The sequence below is a fragment of the Papaver somniferum genome, chromosome 5 (assembly GCF_003573695.1).
Source record: "Papaver somniferum cultivar HN1 chromosome 5, ASM357369v1, whole genome shotgun sequence".
NCBI classification, from domain to species: Eukaryota; Viridiplantae; Streptophyta; class Magnoliopsida; order Ranunculales; family Papaveraceae; genus Papaver; species Papaver somniferum.
The window spans coordinates 188,870,612-188,892,590 of NC_039362.1; the positions used below are offsets into that span (position 1 = coordinate 188,870,612).

Below are 21,979 nucleotides of genomic sequence, written 5' to 3' on the forward strand. Positions count from 1 at the left end.
TGTACCTCTGTTCCAGTGAAGCAAATTATAAACAAATGGAAGCTCAAAACACTAAACTCTCCCGTTACAATCAAACTTCTTGTGCAATTTTAACGAAAATATTGATGAACCGTGAAATGTGCATCATGGTGAGCACCGCCTATTTTTATATTTTTGTCCATTTAAACAGTATCAAAATCTAACTGTCCATTTCACCTAGGAATTGTTGGTTTTGATCTTTTTAACCAATTTTGTGTTTTGTTTTTTTACTTTTTTTTTACGTTGCCTTTGTGATGATGCTTTTAATATTTGAAGTTTTTTGGTGGAAAATCACTAGTGAGAAATTTAGATTCTGTGACCCTCATACAGAGAGAAATAAGGAACAGTAAGAGTGTAGACAGACTTTGTAATAAGAGTTTTTACTTCATTATATTTTATTGATCATGGAAGCGATTGGAATACTTGCATTCTTCACTGGGGTTCCTTTATTGGTTCTTCTTCTATTAATTCTCATCAAATCAACAATGATCAGAAGTATGTGATCCTATCTTGTTTCCGCAAAAAGAATTTTCTAACATTGGCTAAGTAAACTAAAATCAAAAATAATTTTTATCGTTTAACATTGACGACAATCTTGAGATAACAAAACTTGTGGGTTCAACGGAGCATTACTCTAACAAATTGGACTGCTCTGGAAAGAATTGCCAAATATTTATTCTTCAAGGACACACCTCAATTACATTTCTCGGCGTTTTATATCTAACTGTGATACTCCCGACAGATGGTATGAAACGTTCAATTCTCACACTCACTCTCCGCCTGCTCTTCAAACGCCACACTCCCAAATCCCAAATGTCTTCCTCTAAAAACCATTAGTAAAATTCCCAACATACAAAAACAAGATTTCTTCCAGTTTCTCTTCATCTTCTTCGAACTCTCTACTTTTCCCCTATCAAATTTATTTCAAGGAAAAGAAGTCTTGGAAAACATGTGCACTATCGGTGGGTGTAGTAATGGCATCCTAGATAGCTAACTGTCATGGCAAGACAACCAGCCAGGATGAGACTTGAAATTCATCATCTTACATTGACCGTTAGCTACGTTTGCATTATTCGGATTCCTTGGCAATCCAGTAAGAACAATGTTGCCTCATGGAAAACACTAGTATGAAATTCAGATAATATCCCGTGTGTTTAATATCTCAGTCTAAAATTATAAAACACCGGTATTTCTTTTTTCATTTTCTCTCAAAGATGTTATTCAAAAATGACATAGAGACCCCAAAATCTCTGCAGAACAGATTTCATTTCTTCTTAAATTAAAGTAATCTCCAAAAATCTCTCCTCTCCTCCTCTTCACTTGAATCAAGAAATTGTATTCCAAAGCATTATCAGTATTAGGCAGAGGAGCAAAAGGAGTTGTATTCCAAGTCCAAGAACAACAACAAACATTAGCTTTGAAGGTCATTTCTAAATCATTTATTCAGAACAAAAATAAGAATCAAGATGAAAAGGGATCATCATCAGAAGAAGAAGATATTTACAGAAGGATTTGGTTTGAAAGAGATGTATTGAAATTGTTTGATCATCCTCTGTTGCCTAAACTCAAAGGTGTTATTGTTACTGATGAAATCGTGGGGTTCGCTATTGATTATTGTAATGGCGGTGATCTTAGTTCTCTCCGGAAAAAACAGTCGGAGAAAATGTTTTCCGATTACATTATCAGGTACTTTTCTGAAATTCTCAGATCTAATTTCAGTTTCTCAAATCTTATTTCATTTTGATTTGTACATTCTGTATTTCTGTTTGCCGATTTTGTTTCAATTTTGATGATCATTTTCAGGTTTTTTTGCTGCTGAATTAGTACTTGCATTGGAGTATCTACACGGATTAGGGATTGTTTACAGAGATTTGAAGCCGGAAAATATTATGGTTCAGGAAAACGGGCTCGTTGATTTCGATCTTTCTACCAAAATCTCAATGAAATCTGAAAATTTACAACCTCGATCTCCAACTAATCATTCAATCTCCTCCAAAGAAATAAAGAAGAAGAAAAAACGGTTCCCGATTTTAAACTTCTGCAGTTCAGGGATCGGTTCATATGAATCGGAGCGTCATTCCGAAGCGAGAGTGAACTCGGTAAGATCTGACTCAGAGAAATCTAACTCGTTTGTCGGGGCGGAAGAATACGTAGCGCCGGAGATTATATCAGGGAACGGTCACGATTTCTCCGTTGATTGGTGGGGGCTTGGGGTTGTGTTGTATGAAATGTTATATGGTAAGACATCGTTTCGGGGAGTAAACCGGCAAGAAACGTTTTTTCGGATTTTGACATTAACTCCTCAATTGGTTGGTGAATAAACGGCATTGAGAGATTTTATTGGGAAATTACTAGAGAAGGATCCGAGAAAGAGAATATGTTTGGAAGAAATCAAGAATCATGAGTTTTTTCAGGGGTTAAATTGGGAAAAGATATTGCAAATCTCTAGACCACCGTTTATTCCATCTCCAAATGTGGTGGAAGAAAATGATGTTGATGAGGATATGAAGGTGATTAATGGAATTGATGTGAAGACATTTGTACATATTGTTTTTAATGGTTGTGATGAAGTTGTGGCGGACAAAGATGAGATGAAGAAAAGTAAAGATCATTGGGTGGAGGGTTTGAGTAATCCTACAACTAACAACAAAAATGAGGATTTCTTTGTTTTTTAATTATTTTTTTGATAGAAGATTATTAAGTAGGATGGAATTATTATTCTTTATGAAAACTAGAAATTTGGCCCAAGTATCTTGAACAAAATTCTCGAACTCAAATTTTAAAATTAGGCATGCTAAACGGAATTGAACAAAGTAGTCTGTCACGAGCTTTCCTATTAGGTTGATCTTTTCCATTAGGCCAAAATGTGGACTTTGCCGTTTGAATACTAGCTGATTCATGCACATCTTAGAAAATAGGAAAAGAAGAAAAAGAGAACTGCATATGGTTTTTTTTTTTAATAAGAAAGGAGGATAAAACCTGAAGATCTACAATATCTGAATATTGGTGCTGCTGAGCAGACTGACAGTCCTCTCATGGTTCATAAATACATTTCCATAATTTAAATTTAGCATATTGTTGCTCAAATATCTAATACGACTAAGATTAATATTGCCGGAGATAATCGGAATCAGGTACTGAATAGACGATTGATCCCATTGTCTGCGAAAATTGCAGTTAGAGCTGAGCTTAATTAAATTGACTGCTATGTAATGATCTCTGTCATTGATCGTGCTCCAGTTGCCGACCTCAAAAAGTTCCTTCCCATCATACACTAAAGTAAATCTGGCTCCTATGTTCTCCGCATACCTACTTCTGATCAGCTTTATTAGTTGGAAAGAGTTAGATTCAAAATCCATTCTGCTTCCTAGTTCCACTGCCCAGTTGTAGGCTTCAGTTGCAGCTTTCCTTTTTATGGCTTCGGTGGAGCTTTGGCCAAGGTTTGATCCCCTTGCTCCTCTACAGCTACCTGTGTGATCAAAAAGGAGCATTCCCAAACAAGTGATGTTAGTTACATGGTTAGTAAATATTGCTAAATTGATTTTCATAGTAAACATCTTAGGGGCATTCCAAGCATTTCTATATTCAATAATTTGTTGTGCTACTTCTTCCCTGGAGAAGTCCACAGACAACAATTTTTTCCTGTTTTTGTCTCTGGCCGCCCTCTGATTGTTCATGTATTTCATAATCTCCATTGCAATGTATTTTGGGTTAGGAGAACTGTTTTGAAAAGTTAGGTCACATCTGGCTTTCCAGACATGCCATATGACAGTAGCACATAACTCATCCCAACTGTAATGGTTTTCTCCTTGTTTATTGTGGAGTAGAAAGTGGGTGAGCCATTCATAAAAATCCAGGTGTTGATTGAAAACATCATAAGGATCAAAGTGGAGTTCCCTCCAAACATTTTGAATCAGGGGAAAGTTGGTAAACAAATGTGTTAGAGACTCATTTTGATAGTTACAGATTTTGCAGATAGCATTTATGTAGTTCAGATGCCTTCCTATTCTTTCCCCAGTTGGGAGAATGGAGTGTGCAGCTTTCCATAAAAATATTTTGATTGAAGGGGAAACCTCAAGGTTCCATATAGTCATCCAGTTTTTGTTTTGAGAACTGGACTGACCTCTATATGTCAATTTATTGTATAGAGACTTGACAGAAAATGTACCATCCTTCGTTAGAGACCATTTTACCTTATCTTCCTGTCTGGCTCTTATTGTTGTGTGTATTACTTTTTCAGCTATATTATGTGGGAAAATATTGTAGATAAGGGATCTATTCCACTTATTATTTTCAGTTAATAGGTCAGCCACCTTTTCTACTCCTTCTGGGAAGTTGTTTGGCCTAGTTGGAGGTGCATTCTAGCCTTTTACCCAATTATCCTTCCAAATGTGGATTTTGGTTCCAGAGCCAACTTCCCATTCTCCATATTTTTGGATGTTAGCTACACCTGAGAGGATCCCTTTCCGAACACAAGAGTCAGTTGGTTTTGGAAGTGTAGACATATGCATAATGTCTTCCTTCTCAAAGTATTTAGCTTTAATGACCTGAGCTCCAATACTATTGGGTTGCTCGATCATGCACCAGCCCATTTTTGAGATAATAGCACTGTTGAATTTTTCGAGGTTGACAAAACCTAGGCCTCCCTCTTCCAAAGGTTTACATATTCCTACCCAAGATTTCGGATAAATTCCTTTAGATTTTTCTTTATCCTTTCCCCAAAAAAAAATCCCCTTGGATTTTATTTATTTCATTTGTGGTGGTTTTTAGATTTTTCTTTATCCTTTCCCCCAAAAAAATCCCCTTGGAGTTTTAAAAATCCCCATTGCGGAAAGAGTACTCTTGATTTCTCCCTCAAGGGGTATTTCCATAAGACTAGCATTCTCATTAGCATTAATAATTGTGGGAATCAAGTCTAACATGTCCATGTTTAGAGTTGGATTACTGGTTATTGTTTGAATACTATTTCTTTGGTAAATGTTGGTCTTAATTAACATGAGAATTTTTGTGACTCACCTCCAATCATACAAGTCCGCTTTATGATTCGTTGGAATTTTTGGTCTAAAAAGAGGAATGGAAGGAATACGAACCCAAAATTGTTTGACTATAATTACTTCAATAACTTAATACTTCTGGATAAAAAGAGTGCTATATCTCTTTCTATAAAAGAGAAACTACCACTTTTATAGAAAAGGAAGACGTAACTAAAATCAAGGATCACACTCATTTGTTCGACCAAGAACACATCAAAAAGAATTTCTGAAGATGCCAAGGAAAAAGAGATTAAGATTTTTTTTTCAAGATGATTGTGAATCAAACATCGCTATGTCGGGTATGTATAGAGAATTCAAACTTACCCGAGATGCTCGTTGATTCCTAACAGGCATCCAAGGTGTCCGGTGGACATCGTGATTGCTTGAATTCAAAACTATATTTATTTTTGAGTCTGAACAGGTATGCTATAGTTTAGACTCCAGAACCTTGTGGTCTGACCTGTAAGGTCCACGCAGATCTGGGGAGGCTTTCTGAGAGCCCTCAACGAGTAGATATGTATTCTACAAATGGGAAAATGACTTGATGTAAAACTACATCGTCATCTGAGTTTGAGTATTGTTCAGATCTTAATAAAATATAATTTGTTTATTTTGAATCAGTACTTTCACCTATTGATTGAATCGTTTTGTTGTAGTTATGATTTGCAGCAAATCACATTGGGCTTGCCTAGGAATTGGAGAATTACGATACCTAAAACAAGAAAACAAAAGATTTGGTTCTTTTACCGTTTGCAGTTTGGTGGATTATTTGGAAAGAACGGAATACCAGGTGTTCCGTGAATAAATTTACGAACAATAAGCAACTTATCATTGCAGTAAAGTGCACTATGTTCAATTGGTTGGTTCATACCAAGTCTTTTGATGGTTTCCCTCTTTTAACTTTAATATGTAATTGGGATGTTTTTGTGAACTGTCCTTGAAAACTTTCTGTTGTATGCTTTTCTTTGAGCTGTTGTATTTTTGTTACCTTGAGTGACACTCTTCTTTAATATATTTTTCCCTTTTCAGTTAAGTTTCTTCTTTGCAGCAACATGAAATCAGGTCCTACTGGATAACGAAACAAAACCAATGTTAACCAGACAAACCAATGCAAAGAAATTGTCGGTTAACCAGAGTCAACTTCTTTTTAGTACCGACTCGGCTCGGTTTCGAACAGAAACGAGTTTGAGGAAGATAATAACCAAAGAAGAATTCAATTACTTAAAACGATAATAAATTCTGGTGTATATTACTTTATGGCTTAACAGCCTATATGTATATTGTCCCATACAACCAGAAATCCAAAAATAAACAACCAAAACCACTTCCTAATAAAACTTAAATTCCTAAACATATAATCTAGAACAATCAAACTCTAAACAAAGTATGTAGATTCCTAAACCAAACTATCTTCTAGAAAACTCAAAACTTCTCAAGTATGCAACTAATGCAAATTCTAAATATTTTTCAGATTCCAAATGTAGTCTTGGTTAGAATTGATTTCCAACAGCCTCCCTCGGCCCAAGACTATGTAAGTTAATCATTCCAAATCTTTCTCGTAGATTGACAAGTATATCAGACTTCAGAGACTTTGTGAATATGTCAGCAACTTGTTCAGAACTAGAACATAAACTCACAACTACCTTTCTGTTATTTACCAACTCTCGGATGTAATGATACTTGATATCAACGTGTTTGCTTCTTCCATAAAAAATTGGATTCCTCGCAAGCGCAATAGCAGACCTATCATATATCCTTCTTAACCACATAACCTGAGTAGCACAAGAAGCAGCAGCTACAATTTCTGCTTCTGTTGTAGATAATGCAATAACTTGTTGCTTCTTTGATGACCACGAGAAGAAACCAGATCCATATGAAAGGAAAATACAGATGTACTCTTTCTGTCTTTTGTGTCACCAACCCAATCACTATCGGTATAACCAACTAATTCTGCATTTTTTGAAGTAGCATAAAATATCCCTAAATCAGTTGTACCTTTATCATATTTTAAGATACGCTTTGCTTCTTGCAAATGGGATTGATATAGAGATTCCATAAAACGACTGACCAAACCAACTCCATACATAATTGCCATGCCTTATAGAAGTCAAGTACCTGAGACTGCCTACTAGTTGTTTAAAATATGTAGGGTTGACAAACTCTTCTTTTCAGTCTTTCTTCTACTGGAGTTCTGATTGAGTTGTAATTACTCATTTTGAAACGTTCCAGAATACCCTTTGCATATCTTTGTTGGTGGAAAAATATTCCATCACTTGTCTGTAAAACTTCAAGTCTAAGAAAATAAGATATTAACCTAAGATCTGTCAACTCAAACTCTTTAATCATGGCCTCTCTGAAATCATTGATCATCTCAGTATTTCCTGTGAAAATAAGATCATCCACATAATTAAAGATATACTATGATATGATTTCCTTGAGCATCTTCCTTCATGTATAAAGTATGTTCATATGGACACTTATTCAAACCTTTGTTAGTAAAATAAGTATCAATTCTTGTATACCAAGTTGTTTCAAACCATACAAAGATTTATTTATCTTGTATACTGATTTTATTTCCCTTCCATAATGTAACCTGCTGGTTGTTCAACATAAACTTCTTCTTCCAACACTTCATTCAAGAATGCTGACTTTACATCCATTTGAAAAATATTCTAATGATGTTGTGCAGCTAAAGCTATGATCATATGAACAATATCAAGTCTTCCAACAGGTGCAAACACTTCAAAATAATCAATGCTGGTTTCGTTTTATAGCCTTTGGCTATAAGTCTAGCTTTAATTAAGACGTTATATCTTACCATTCTGGTCTATACTTTGTCTTATAGACCCACTTAACACCTACAGCTTTCTTACCTTGTGGAAGAGATGTAAGTTCCCATACATCATTCTTCTCAATTGCTTGTATTTCAACATCTATGGCCTGTAAACGTCCTTGATTCTTATAAGATTTTTCAAACTCTATGGGATCACAATCTCCAAAGAATACAAAGTTCACCAAACTTCATTTATATTTTTATCATCTCTAGTTAAAACATAATCATTCAAATTTGTTGGAAAAGTACGATTGCTGCTGCAATGTAGTACTATCAACATAATTGATTTGATGATTCCAACATAACAATTTTACTTTCGCCTTCTTCAACTATTGGTGTCACATCTGTACTAGTAACCCTTCTTGATATTTATGAATTTCATTCGTACTGAGCTTCTTCATCAAAAATCACATCTTCTTATAACCAGCTTCCATTTGTCTGGATTTAATAATTTATATCCTTTGGTTGCAGTACTGTAACCAATAAAGATACAATTCTCGCTTTTTTCATCAAGATTCTTTCGTATTTTAGTAGGTACATGTGCATATGCTATGCAACCAAATACTTTAAGACGCCATACGCCGAGTCTTATTTCACTTAGTGCTTCCTTAGGAGTCTTAACAAACAAGCTTCTAGTTGGACATCTGTTTAACAAATAAACATCACAATTACAGATTCTACCCAAAAATTCTTTGTCTTCTTATGGTACGTACCATCTCCATTATAGTATGATTCTTCCTTTCTGCCACACCATTCTATTGTGGTGTATACCTTGCAGTCATCTGATGTTGAATGCCATATTCTTTAATAAAGTATCAACTATTGTATACTATATACCCATGTCAGTACGTAGTATCTTAATACTTTGACCACTCTGTTTTTCATCTTATGCTTTAAAACTTTTAAAAGTATTATTCAATCTTCTGTTTTAGTAAATATACTCGATATTTTTTTTTACTAAAATCATCATTGAAAGTAATGAAGTACCTGTTTCTACCACGAGAAATTTTTCAATAGGTTCACATAAATCACTATGAATTAACTTTAGTGGTTGTTCTGCTCTTCTTGCTTTGCCTATGAGAAAAGGATCTCTATGTTGTTGTTCGAAGATACAATCTTCACACATTGGTTCGGGAAAATCAATGATGGGAAAGCCTGATACCATCTCCTTCTTTGCAAGAACCTATAAGTTATTGAAGTTCACATGGGCCGTTATTTTGTGCCATAACCAAGAGTCATTATGAAAAAAGAGATATAAGAACTTTCCTTTTGATATTGAATATTCAAAGCAAACAATCTGTTTTTAGTCATCTGTACTCTTGCAAACAATCTTCTTCTTCGATCACGAAATGTACAGATACCATTAAAGATGTTAATAGAATAACCCCTTTCAGTGAGTTCACCCATACTTAATAAATTTTGATGCAATCCTGGTACATAGAATACCTCCATTAAGTATGTTTGTGAACCATTCTTAAGTATAATGATTATTATTTCTTTTCCCATAACTAGAACTGTAGAATTGTTTCCCAACTTCATAGTTGAACGTGCAGACTCATCATGATTAACAAATAAATCTTTTCTTCCACACACATGATTACTAAAACCCATGTCTAAATACCACATGTGATGAGGTCGTTCTTCAACTGTGCGACAAGCTAATAACAAAGTTTCTGGGTCATCTTCTTGTTCTTCTGCCATGTTTACTTAATTTGTTGTTGTAATTAACAACTTTCTTCTTGTCAGTACACTCCCATTGGAAGTGACCAAAACGTTGGCAGTTATAACAACGGATTTTAGATTTATCTAAAGGCCTTCTCTCTCTATTACCTTGAGATTTACTTGAGTTAGCTTCATTGTTCCAGTTTGTCTGACTCTATAGTGCTTCTTCTACCATCTTTACAACTGTTTTTCTCTAATTCTTTGTTCATTAGCTTATAATGATCCTAACACTTCATCAAGACTCGTAGTAGATAGTGTATTACATTCTTCTATTGCAATTACCTTTGATTCAAATTTTTCAAGTAAACTACCACTACACCAAAATGAAGAATCTGTAACATTAGACCGTAACATGTTTTTAATGTTACAACATCAGTAACATTTTCTTGTAATCCGTAGCTTGTTTTTAACTATTCCGGTTTCAGAACATTGTTTTAATGGATTGTAACAGTTTATTACATGTTACGGGTTTTGAGATACACTAGCCAGTAAAATACACTCCATAATTAAAATTCTCTTCACCCTTTCTCGGTCAAATACTTTTTCTTTTTCTTTTTCTCGGTCAAATACACTAAGCGTGTCTTTCTGCATATCGAGCTCCGCATTCTTTTCAATTGCAGAACATGACTTCCCTCTTTCTTCTCTTTATTTCCAATTTTGGCTCGAAAATTTCCCTCCCAAAATTTTCTCCACTAAGATCGTGGGATGTTTATCACGATCTCAGTTTCAGTTTCTCTTCGGATAAACCCATATATTTAGTTTCCACAGCAAACCTAGCCCTAGAATTTGGAAAAACGAATCAAAGGAATTGGAGAAATCAACCCCTTTGGGTAAGTGAATGATGTTTGGTTTCAACTTTTAACTGTCAATAGGTCTAAATTTTTCTTTATCTTTCTTTTCTTATCGATTTCTATATCTTTCATGTATTCAATTTGACTATGAAATCATCGAAATTGAAAAATAGTGAATTACCGAACCCTAAAAGGTTTAGGTTTATTGGAAACTAAAAAAATACATTGAAATATTCTAATTGAATGTGATCTGAAGGATTTTAGCTAATGGTAAATATGGGGTTTGAATGCTTGTTATGTTTCTGATTTTAGCTAATGAAAATTTCTTATCTTTATAGATTAGGATTTGTAACGTTGGCGATTTTTTTTTAAGGTTAACTGAATCGTGGTTTTTTTATTTCAATAAAAAGTATTAGTAGTTACAGAAGATAGGCCATTAATGGATTTCTGATTGGTTGCTACTCGTATGTAACTAATGGGGTTAATTTTGCGGTTTGATTTTAAAGTCACCCAATTGATTGTCTATTACAGATGATATGTTGATTTATGAGTTGTTTTGATAGATTTATGGAGAGTGGATGTTGGTAGACGTACTAGTTTGTTTGATTTGTTATACTTAAATTGGGATTGATTATTGTACAAGTGAGATAGAATAGCTTTTGTTTGAGGATGGGAACAAGGTTAGATGCCTTTGTTTGTGTTTATTTTTATGAAAGGTGCGATCTTTAGAAATGAAGAGATAAGTGTTGAAGTGAGATATGAATTTATGGGTGGTTTTTGCAGCTATCTATAGAGGAGGTGAGAAAGACCAGAAGAGATGCCGTAAGTTTTGATAAAACACGAAACCAAGTGAATATTCAGAGTATTTGTTGACATTTTTTCACGCGTTAACTCTTCTTTATATTCTACTATTTTTCCTCGTATGTTCCTAATTGTTTCCTCTGCTGGTAGGTTACGTATATTTACAAATGACTTTTGAAGAATTTCAGTCATTATAATCGTTCGGATTTTTTCTAATGAACTTTTATTTATCATACAAATGACTGTCTTGTTGTGTTCTCATTTTGTTTCTTTAATTGTAAACTAAAACAACTATATTATATTCACACGTTTAAGAAAATAGTTTTGAAGAGATGGTTTGTGGTGTTCCAAACTAATTCCAGAATATGCCACTCTCTCATGAGGACACTTTACTGATAAATTAAAATAAAATTGACATGGATTTTTAATTGTATTTGTATTCGATTGGTTATGGTTTGTACTTCAGTTGAGGTGAATATTTGGAAATACTTCATGATAGATTTCATGTGAGTGCGGTTTAGTCATCTATACGATGAGCCCCCTGTGTATACATACAGAGAACATTTCGAATTATATTTTGCATTACATATGAATTAATGACCTCAACTTTATTTTACAGACAACTTATCTGATATAAATTTTGGAAGGTGACGCGACAACTCAATTATATATCACACGCTCAAGAGGTCCCAAGTGATTCTAAGTAGTTTACTTTATCCTAACTTATAGTAATGATATGATTGGTGTGTGTTTATGAGTAAATTTTGAATTTCATGCATGTTTGATACATGATAAGTGTGATTAGTTTGAATGTATAGTACGTCAGTCCCGATGGACAAAAAGTGGATGGAAGAAGAAGATAGATCCAATGATTTGTACCTAGCAGGGGTCAAGGAATTTATCGACTGTGCACGTAGAACATGAAGAGTTCTTTTTTCTTGCCCTTGCTAATGGAAAATATGGGGTTTGAATGCTTGTTGTGTTTCTGATTTTAGCTAATGGAAATTTCTTATCTTTATTGACTAGGATTTGTAATGTTGAAGATTTTGAAGGTTAGCTGAATCGTGGTTTTTTGTTTCCAATGGAAAGTATTAGTAGTTACAGAAATAGGTACAACTTAGATGACAAAACAGATGTAAATAAAACATTAGTGAATTTCGGCTTTGGTCAACTAAGATAGGTGCCTTTTACAGCATAGTTTCCAAGTATTGCATTAAAAATTCCAAATTCTTTGGATCCTCAGTCCAGATATCGTCGAGCACAAGAAAGAATGTTTAACCCCCCCCCCCCCCCCCCCGACAGACTCAACTAATTTTTTTTGCAAAGCATTCCATCCTAAGTTTTGTGAATCTTTTCCTGTAGCTTCTAGCATGATTGCCTTGGCAATTTTTATGCGATCAAAACGATCAGAAACACTGACCCAAATAGCTATTTCAAAACGGGTTAGATTTTGTATGCTATGATGGTTGAATACTAGGTGGGCCAGATTAGTCTTGCCAAGACCCCCCATCCCAATGATAGAGATGATGCGGGGATCACTTGTTTCATCATTTTGATGGCTACTACTGCTTCCAATGTCTAATAGTTTATTCAGAATTGTGTTTTTATCATTATCCCGACCACAAATATCTGGATCTACTATGATCTGACTAGTTTCTGTTCCCTCAATTTGATGACCCTCTCCAACTCTCTGACTTGTGCTGAATTGAAATTTAAGTGCTCACAGACAAGAATTCTACTTGAACTATTTTCAGTCGATCCTTGAAAACACTAGCCTATATATGAGAAACAAATAAATTATATCTATTTTCAGTCGATCCATGCGAAATGTTGGGATTTTCTTTGGCTTTGTTGGAGTTACGCCAAATAAATTATATCTCTTAATTTTATCCTTGTTTATGGACATAAATAATTTCATGGTCTTATTTCTGAAATGGATAGGCTAGTTGTACTTGTCTCACAAGTTTTTTAGTTTGTTTTCCAATCATGGAATGGAGGAAACTGTTTTGTTTTTTTTTGGCACAGATCTTCGGTTCTTTGGCTGCTGCTGTCTTTTCATAATTCGGGTGGAAGTTCTTGGTTTCCAAGCACATTAACTAGTGTTCTTTGTTACAATTACTATGGATATGTGATGATGGCGTTCCATACCTAGGAGGCATTAATAAAGATGACTCAGATGAGCATGCTTTGCTGATGAAGTAAGCGACATGATATCAAAGAAAACTACTAGGGAGCTGAATTTTTGTCTGTTTCACATGGATGTTTTAATCTTCATTTAGTTGTATATTCTCTACCTGGAGGGGTCTGGTTCTGTTATACAACTTCTCATTTCCTGGTGGTTTCTCCCTACAGATCAGTCATCCGGTTCTTACTTATCTTGTGGTTCCTCTATCGAAAAGTCTCCATGGAGCTGAATGAGTAATTTTTAAGAAAGCAGATGATGTGTTTATTTTTAAGCTTCTGTGACTAATCCATAATAACTAATGTCATTACTTTCCTGATGCAGATTCATCAACTGCCTGTAAATTCTCTTCTTAGGAGCAACCAAATCAATGAGATGGAAGGAGGAGCCTTGTTTGTATTTGACCTTTATATTTTTGGATCACATGAAAAAACTGGATTTCACGAGGCTAGTGCATTGGCATCTGCGTTTGGTATGCAGGTAAGAACTATACCCATTTTCTATATAGCTTTTCTTCTGGGTATCTTTAATTGTAATCTGGTTTATCTTCTCTGCAGTCTACAGTCGAAACTCAATGATCCAGCGCCGCTTTGCACCGGGTATTACACTAGGTAACAAAAAGGATCCAAGTTTTTTTTTGTTTGTCTCTGTCCAAAATAATAATAATAATTTGTTAATCATGTGTAATTCAGGACCGACGTAGAATTTTTTCGTACGCAGGTAATAATTTTTTCAAGCTCCACTGGATTTCAAGGAATATGCCTCCAAAGTTGGCGTAGATTTTGTCAGAAAAATGGTTTGTACTATTGATGTGCCATCAAGTTAGAAAGAGCAGCTGAATTTTGTAAAGTGTTTGATTGGGATCATAACTATGGCGTCCATGAGGCTATCATTTTCATCATGGGTATCTCTAGGCGATATCCTAACACGTAAGTTACTGTAACACAATTTATATAATTAATAAATCACATTATTAAATTCTTATTGGAGTCTAATTTTCCTGTAGCTATCAATCAATCATTGCAGTACTTTGCATGTGGATTAGACACGTTAGTTGAAAGCAAAGGTACTTCTGAAGTTAACATTCAATGTCCAGTGTTGAGTCTCAGTTTTTATTCTTTAGCATATGTTTGTAATTTTGTTTCTGCTGATATCCATGATCTGGATAATTTATGAAATACACAGAACGAATTGACAATGCTAATGATCTCTTTGATAGTTCTTGGAGAGTTTCCCAAAAGAGCCTGCTCTGGTTCAGTTACATTTGCTTACAATCACTATAAATTTTTCATGAAGAATCCAACAGAAGGCCCACAAATAATAATTTAGGTTTGTTTCTTCGATGCTTGGTCAAGCGTCAAAATGTGTGTATCCTTGTTATTGAGTCTCCTGCATTTTCAATTGCACCATTGCAGGTAATCCTAAATAATACTACTGTTGAGACGGACAGTCCAGTTCTGCGTGATCGGACTATAATTATTTGCAAGTCTAACACGGTATTGCCAGGATGTAAGTCCACAAAAGTAATCGTATTCAGATAATAAATATAGTGGAGGTGTCAAGTCCAACACGGTATTTGCCGGTCTTTAAATGTTAGGAAGAACGTACAAGTTTATGCTTCTCGCAAAAACCATCAAAAAGGATGGGCGACTAAAAGATACCTTGACACTACTAATAAATTTAGTTTCGTTTTCTTGTATTTGTAAAGAAAGAAATGATCCAATCTTTATCTGTTTGATTCTTTGCTTGTTTCAAAAGCACATTAGTAATGATATTACAAGAAATACAGTACTATTTATCTTTTAATTTGATGTTGCGAACACCGTAAATACAGATACATATCTTGAATATGATGTTCGAGAACTGTGTCAGCTACAGATGGTGACAAATAACCTGATATATGTGTGATTTCAGTAACATCCAAAGGCCTTGTTTTGGAATAGTTCAGTATTACAAGACAAAATTTAGTAACAGTGTCACTGTGTGATAGATTGTGGAGACGTGTTACTACCTGCACGAAATGGAACAGATGGCCGGTGCTGTGAAAACGTTACTGACCAAATCCGTAACATTTGAAAACTGTGACAGAAAATCTGCCACACCATCAACAGTAACTGTGACTGAAGGTCTTTGTAACACCTGTAAACCGTTACAATTAGGCTCATTTGGTGTATACGTAAGATCTTTTCTATAATTGATGAGTCTTCTATATTATCACCATTAGCTTTCATCTCATTGACAAAGTTTAATGTCTTTGAGAAGAAATATGAAATTAATTCAGATGAATCCATATGCATGAGTTCATATTTTCTTCTTAATGTCTGCAGTACGTCTTACGTTCTTTACCCTGTCATACTCTTGATAATAGTTTGTCAAAGCATCCCAAGCTTTTTTGACTGCTTTGTGTATACAACTCTATCTATAATAGACTCGTGAATTTCTTGGTGAATAATATATGTTGCTTTAGAGTTCTTCTTTCTGTTTTCATTTAAATGAGTTCTTTGAGCTTCAGTGAGTGCAGCTCCTTCTGCTGGTTCCGTGTAGCTTGTGTTTACAATATCCCGCAACTCCTGGTATATATATAAACATATTCTCCATCTGAATTCTCCAGCGTTCAAAACTCTTTCTTCAAATACTGGTACTTTGATTAAACTTGAACTAGTCGCCATCTTCTTCTCTGCAACTTATGCCACAAGCCTAGGATATTGTTGCTCTGATACCATATGTAGAAATATGATATATAAAGACTTTGAGGAAGATAATAACCAAAGAAGAATTCAATTACTCAAAACGATAATAGTTTCCGGTGTACATTACTTTATGGCTTAACAGCCTATATTTATATTGTTCCATACAACCAGAGTTCTAAAAATAAACAAAGACAACTTCCTAATAAAACTTAAATTCCTAAATAGAAAACTCTTCTAGATCATCAAACTCTAAACAAAGTAGATTCTTAAACCAAACGATCTTCTACAAGAATCAAAACTTCTCAAATACGTAAACTAATGCAAATTCTCTATTGTTCATATTCCAGATATAGTCTTGGTTAGACTTGATTTCCAACGGTGACTAAAACCGAGATCATCAATTTCGGTTGTGGTTTAGTTAAAAACCAAGCTAAGCCATACCATGTGCATCCCTAAGTCCCTCATACCGGCCAAGAAATGCGATAAGCAAGTGAAAATATACAACAAAGCAGCCCAAAAATCATATGATGTTCGGTTTCATTTCATAACTTGGTAAGCCCACTTCATAAGCAAAAGTTCCCAACTCAACTATATTTGAAGAGAGGAAAACTACAAATGTAACAACATATGAATAAGGCGGAACTTGATGTTCTCTTCCTCTTTACAGAATTACATTAACTTACACTGAGTGACTTCTTTATGACTATATTCATAAGTGATTTAGAGGATGAGATAGTACCCAATACACCTAATACTGAAGCAATTACAATTAAGGATACATTAAGAACTAAAAATGGCTTTGATATTTGAGACCAATATATCTTGGTATAAAAAGCACAAGGAAAAATAATTGAAACACTAATGCTAACAAGAGAGCCAGTTAATCCAAGAACTTGTTCGAAATAAGGAACTGCTAAAGCTAAGATCAAGACAAGTATGAGCAACATAGACCCCACAATACCCCTGATGAACCATCTCGTTTTAGAACTCACTGACGAAGGTAATTTGCGATCGTATTGAGATGCTATTGGAACGAGCGCGAAAGCATATTTTGTGAGAGGTGCTAGCACAGTTGCCCATAATGCAATCTTTGTCACAATGAGATGTTTAGGCATGTTGAGGGTGACTTGTGAGCTCACTTCAGGGCCAAATAACTTTGCACCAACGAATGCTATAGTTGTGTAAAAGGTCGTAACTACTGTGAAGCTCACGATTGATACCTGATTAATATGGAAGACCATTGCGAAGTTTAGGTTAGTTATGCTCGTGTTACAAACTAATTATCATCACCATATAAGTTGACTGATTGCCCAGAGAGCAAAAGTCTTACAATCACGACTAGCGGTTTGGCATGTCAGAATTAAACAAAATTAGAGATATTGAAAATAGTACCTTGGTGAATTTGGAAGGGTCCTTCATGGATCTGTAAATATCAGGGAAAACAACATGGGTCGAAAAACTGAAAACATATAAACCAGATATGGCAGGAATGTTATGCAGTTGAAGCACAGGTATAAAACGGTTAGCCTTAACACCTCCAAATGCTGCAATGTGTATAACACTGTAAAAAATGAGGAACGACAAAATAATACCCACGACAGAAAGGAAAGATATCTTAGAGAGATCTTTCAACCAAACAGTAGGCAATGCAAGAATAACTGCTGTGACTGTCAAGAATTGAGATGTTGATAAGTGAGTCCACGAAATATTCAGGTGTTTTCCATCGAATACTGTGGCCAAATTATCATTCAATGCAATGGTGAAAGAAACAAGGGCCATAAAGACCTCCAAGTAAATAAAGGTCGAAGCTATAACTTTTCCCTTAGCACCAAAAGCATGGTTTCCGATATCCGAGTAGTTTCTTATTTTTTCATCCTTCTTAAGACATTTTCCTAGTAGATGTGAGGTATATGCACATAATATACCAAACCCAATGAGGAGGAATGAAGATGCCCATCCACCTTTTTGTAAAGCATATGGAGTTGATAGTTGGCCAAGTCCTGCAAAATATGAACCCAAATTTGAGAACTGAACACCCAGAGACCTTGATGAGGTCCTTTAGCATGATATTTATCCCTAAAGAATTGGTATACGAAATACAAAATTTCATCCAACAATATTACGTAACCAAAAGAATTGATATATACCTATAAGTATAGCAGACATGTTAATAACAGAATGAAGAAAAGAACTGTTGGTTTTGATATCTTCCTTACGAGCAGCACCATCACCATTGTCGATGAGCACCGTTAACTTCTTCTCATCATGAACATGTAAGTCTCTGTTGGTGTTACTTCCCTTGGAACAAACATCAGAAATATTCATAACTTGATTTTCTTAAATGAAGAAGCTCTCAATCTTTTCCGACAAGGGATATATAATCTTGTTCAGATGTAGTACAATCTTATATCATTGGATGTTTATGAGATCATCCACAGTCCTTCACTATAAATAACACTTCACCAATATGGTGAATTATTGTACTATAAACGTGTAAAGCAATACCACTTAAAATGGCGCTTATTTGTTTATAACTTGGCTTTAAACCTTTCTTTGATTAAAGTAGAAGGAGAAAGTTCAGTTAAAGTTTAAGCAAGTGGTCTAGGTGCAATTGTTCGTATTGATTGAACATTCAGATTCCACTTATAATTTGACCCAAAAGGAATCAAACATAGGAACCTATCCAATTCGCATTGTTAAAAGTTTATTGAATCTATCAGTCTCCTCTACTGGTAACACTCAACCGAACAGCCGTGGCAAGCTTTGCTGCATGCAAATCGACTAAACCATAAAGCATGATTCCTTTCTTTTGCTTTTTGCTGTTATGATCAATTGAATATCCCGTACGATTCCCAACGTCATGTTTTTTGTGATATATCCTCAGCACTAAAACGCTGTAATCATCACAGAGGCTGTATCAATATTCAATAGACATTGCACTTAAAGAGGCTTGTTTATTGGTATCCCATAGACACACTGGCTTAATGCATGGAACTATGCACAACTATCCTATAACTGTTCCATGAGTAGCCAAAGTACAAGCACTGCAGCAAATAACCATTTCTCATATACAAAAGAGGTCGAATTTCTTGTTTCAAGAATTTAAAGAGCAAAGTGTAACAAAAGACATTGAATTTTCTACTATAAACTTTCAAACCAATGAGTTGCTAAATTAATTTGTAAAATCTTGAAGGAGTGATTTAGTAGATGAGATAGTACCAAATACCCCAAAGAATACACCAACTGCTATGAAGAAGAAATTAAGAACTAAAATAGGTTTTGAGAGTTCAGACCAAAATATCTTGATGTAAAATGCACAAGGAAAAACAATAGCAACACCAGTACTGACAAGGGAGCCGGTGAGGCTAAGGACGCGTTCAAAGTAAGGGACTGTCAGGGCTAACACTAATACAAAAATCAAGAGTAGTGATCCTACAGCTCCTCGAATGAACATCCTTTCCTTAGAATTCATCGAAGGGTGAAGTTTATGCTCGATTTGTGAAGCTATTGGTAATAGTTCAAATGCATATTTAGTCATTGGTGTTAGCACAGTAGCCCATAAAGCAAATTTTGTAAAGATGAGATTGTTCAGGCATGCTGAGGGTGACCTGCGAGCTCACTCCAGGGCCGAATAATTTTGCACCCATGAAGCCCAGTGCCGTATACAAGAATGTAACTAAGCTGAAGCTTACAACTGAGACCTGATCAATTGAGAGATGCAGATGTGTTATACCAATATAAATAAATCTATGCAGATTCAGAGTAGGCGCACATTCCGCAATCGATTATGCATACGAACCTTGGTGAATTTAGAAGGATCCTTCATGGACTTGTAAATGTCAGGGAACACCATATGGGAAGCAAAACCGAATATGTACAAACCAGATACTGCTGGAATGTTCTCCAACTGAAGAGCAGGTATTGTTTGGTTAGCTTTGACACCACCGAACACGGCTGTGCATCCAACAGTGATAAAGATCATAAGTGATAAGATAATCCCCATTGTCGAAAGGAACGATATTTTAGACAGATCTCTTAACCATAAAGTAGGCAATGCAATGGCAGCTGCAATAACAGTTAAAAAACTGAGTTGTCGATAGAGAAGTCCACGAGATATCTAGATTGATTCCAGTAAAAACTGTACTCAAGTTATCATTTAGTGAAATTGTGTAAGAAACAAGACCCATAAAGATATCCAAGTAAATAAAGGTTGAAGCTATGATTCTCCCTTTCTTTCCAAAAGCATGGTATCCAATGTCGAAGTAATTTTTCGACTTGAGATCGTATTTGAGGCATTCAGCTAGAATATATGATGTATATGCGCATAAAATTCCGAACCCTACAAGGAGAAAAGCAGATGCCCATCCACCATTTTGTATAGCATATGGAGTTGCTAATTGTCCAAGACCTACCAGAAAATTTGAAAATGAATAAGTACATGAAAAGGTTTCAAAATTGTCCACTCAAAATAATGTAGTGCCCATTTGATACAATGAAAGGTTGATTGCAATGGCGCCTACAATCAAACATCACCTCATTTGCCCCATGCCCAGGAGGGGAGCCAGGTATGGCAATTGGAAACACTTGCCCCACTTGCAAACTGACTCTCAGAATGTATATTCTTACGAAAAAAAAGAAAAATAAAATCTTGGTCGTGAACTGATCATATGACCCATCAGGCCGCCATTGAAGCTAAATATGATTATGTTTGCTGATCATAATTAAAAAAGCTTTAGGAAAAAAAAAAGCTTTAGGAAAAAAATAAGAAAATATTATGTACCCATAAGCACTCCTGACATGTTGATAACAGAATGAAGAAAAGAACTGTCGGCTTGTTGTTCAAAAAAAGAACTCTTCAAGTAACTCTCATCATCGTCATCGTCGTCATAATTTTTACGAAAAGATTCCGATTTCAGAAATGGTGTCCTCAACAGATTTTCAGACATTGATGCCGCCGATCGATGATGTAGAATGATTGTATGTACGAATGACTGAATGTTAGCACTGCCAACACAGATCAAAAAACTAACATGAATACATGATAATGCTCATCATAACCCTATTTAATGCCAGATTCTCTACACTTATTTGCTTTAGATCTGAAAATCCTAAATTTTAATACAATTCTTCTTTTAATTATTTTTTTTTCTTCTAGACATCCGATTTATGCGGTAGCAGAAATGAGAAATTTGGAGGGGTACTGTAGTCATTAACCTTCGTTTCCAATATGGTTATTGTTTTAAATTGGAACAGGAATATTTACAAACCAGGATGGGGGGTTTGGCGTGGACTGTGTAGTTCACGTTGTTTGGCATTTTGGTTCCATTTCCGTGCCAGGTTCTTTTCCGTCTTTCAAGAACAACAACCATTGAGTTGGAATATCTGTTGTAGGTAACCAGTTGACGATGAAAAAATCGCACCAACATTGTTGGAAACATGACTTCACCTGCAGTTCACTTGCACACGATTGTATTTTGACTTTACCTTTTGTGTCTTTAATATGTGCCTAATCCTGTTTTGAAAGAATTTGGGTTCAAAATCATGCCTCCCTGTAAGTTAATGACGGGCATGTACGTCAACTTGCAAAATAAAACCTTGAGAGCACTTCATACATGAAGATAAGAAAAAGAAGGAACAAAAGGAAATTTGAAATTTTCAAAATTACTTAAAAAATGACACCACATGCAACAATCGAGAATAACGAAGATACCTAGCTAGCCGGTATCCACTCATCGTCTGTATCCAAGTCAGACCTTGGTAGCTCTTGTCCCCCTACACATAATTCCATAATCTTTGCATCTTCTTCTCCAATGGCTTTCAGCGAAACAAAACTTTTCACGTACCGAATTGGTCGCTCATCAGGATGATAATTTGCATTATAATTACGAGCCCTAAGATTTTGTCACTAG

General features: G+C 35.2%; 2 protein-coding genes, 1 long non-coding RNA gene and 1 pseudogene across 12 annotated transcripts; 2 read left to right on the forward strand and 2 right to left on the reverse strand.

Annotated features, from left to right (window-relative positions):
• Positions 1 to 742: 742 nt before the first annotated feature.
• On the forward strand, positions 743 to 2,766 carry LOC113284016 (serine/threonine-protein kinase OXI1-like). Its single transcript, XM_026533408.1, has 2 exons — positions 743 to 1,704; positions 1,822 to 2,766. The coding sequence occupies exons 1-2, from the start codon at positions 1,605 to 1,607 to the stop codon at positions 2,337 to 2,339; spliced, it is 618 nt and encodes a 205-aa protein (XP_026389193.1). The 5' UTR covers positions 743 to 1,604; the 3' UTR covers positions 2,340 to 2,766.
• Positions 2,767 to 10,189: 7,423 nt separating this feature from the next.
• On the forward strand, positions 10,190 to 15,079 carry LOC113284017. 10 transcript variants are annotated; one of them, XR_003327875.1, is made up of 10 exons: positions 10,190 to 11,219; positions 11,818 to 11,901; positions 13,224 to 13,396; positions 13,551 to 13,616; positions 13,705 to 13,860; positions 13,938 to 13,991; positions 14,101 to 14,309; positions 14,387 to 14,446; positions 14,600 to 14,709; positions 14,796 to 15,079. It is a non-coding gene; the product is annotated as an uncharacterized LOC113284017 (long non-coding RNA). The 10 variants fall into 10 exon arrangements; XR_003327873.1 differs by having other exon boundaries at positions 10,190 to 10,436; positions 11,181 to 11,219; positions 11,818 to 13,396; XR_003327871.1 differs by having other exon boundaries at positions 10,190 to 11,901.
• A 1,557-nt stretch (positions 15,080 to 16,636) lies between these two features.
• On the reverse strand, positions 16,637 to 18,561 carry LOC113278347 (amino acid transporter AVT1H-like). The gene is made up of 3 exons (XM_026527210.1): positions 18,218 to 18,561; positions 17,463 to 18,070; positions 16,637 to 17,290 (listed from the first exon to the last, which is right to left on the reverse strand). Exons 1-3 carry the CDS (start codon positions 18,393 to 18,395, stop codon positions 16,745 to 16,747), a joined length of 1,332 nt encoding a protein of 443 aa, XP_026382995.1. The 5' UTR covers positions 18,396 to 18,561; the 3' UTR covers positions 16,637 to 16,744.
• Positions 18,562 to 19,155: 594 nt separating this feature from the next.
• LOC113278348 lies at positions 19,156 to 21,158 on the reverse strand (annotated as a pseudogene).
• Between the last annotated feature and the right edge of the window lie 821 nt (positions 21,159 to 21,979).

What these genes read in the sequence shown, in the direction of transcription:
- LOC113284016 (XM_026533408.1), top strand. Translation starts at nt 1,605, where the DNA reads ATGAAATCGTGGGGTTCGCTATTGATTATTGTAATGGCGGTGATCTTA. An exon ending in TTTTCCGATTACATTATCAG is followed by an intron (nt 1,705 to 1,821) that starts GTACTTTTCTGA and finishes GATCATTTTCAG; the next exon opens with GTTTTTTTGCTGCTGAATTA.
- LOC113278347 (XM_026527210.1), bottom strand. Translation starts at nt 18,395, where the DNA reads ATGAATATTTCTGATGTTTGTTCCAAGGGAAGTAACACCAACAGAGAC. An exon ending in CATGTCTGCTATACTTATAG is followed by an intron (nt 18,071 to 18,217) that starts GTATATATCAAT and finishes CATATTTTGCAG; the next exon opens with GACTTGGCCAACTATCAACT. An exon ending in ACCCTTCCAAATTCACCAAG is followed by an intron (nt 17,291 to 17,462) that starts GTACTATTTTCA and finishes CATATTAATCAG; the next exon opens with GTATCAATCGTGAGCTTCAC.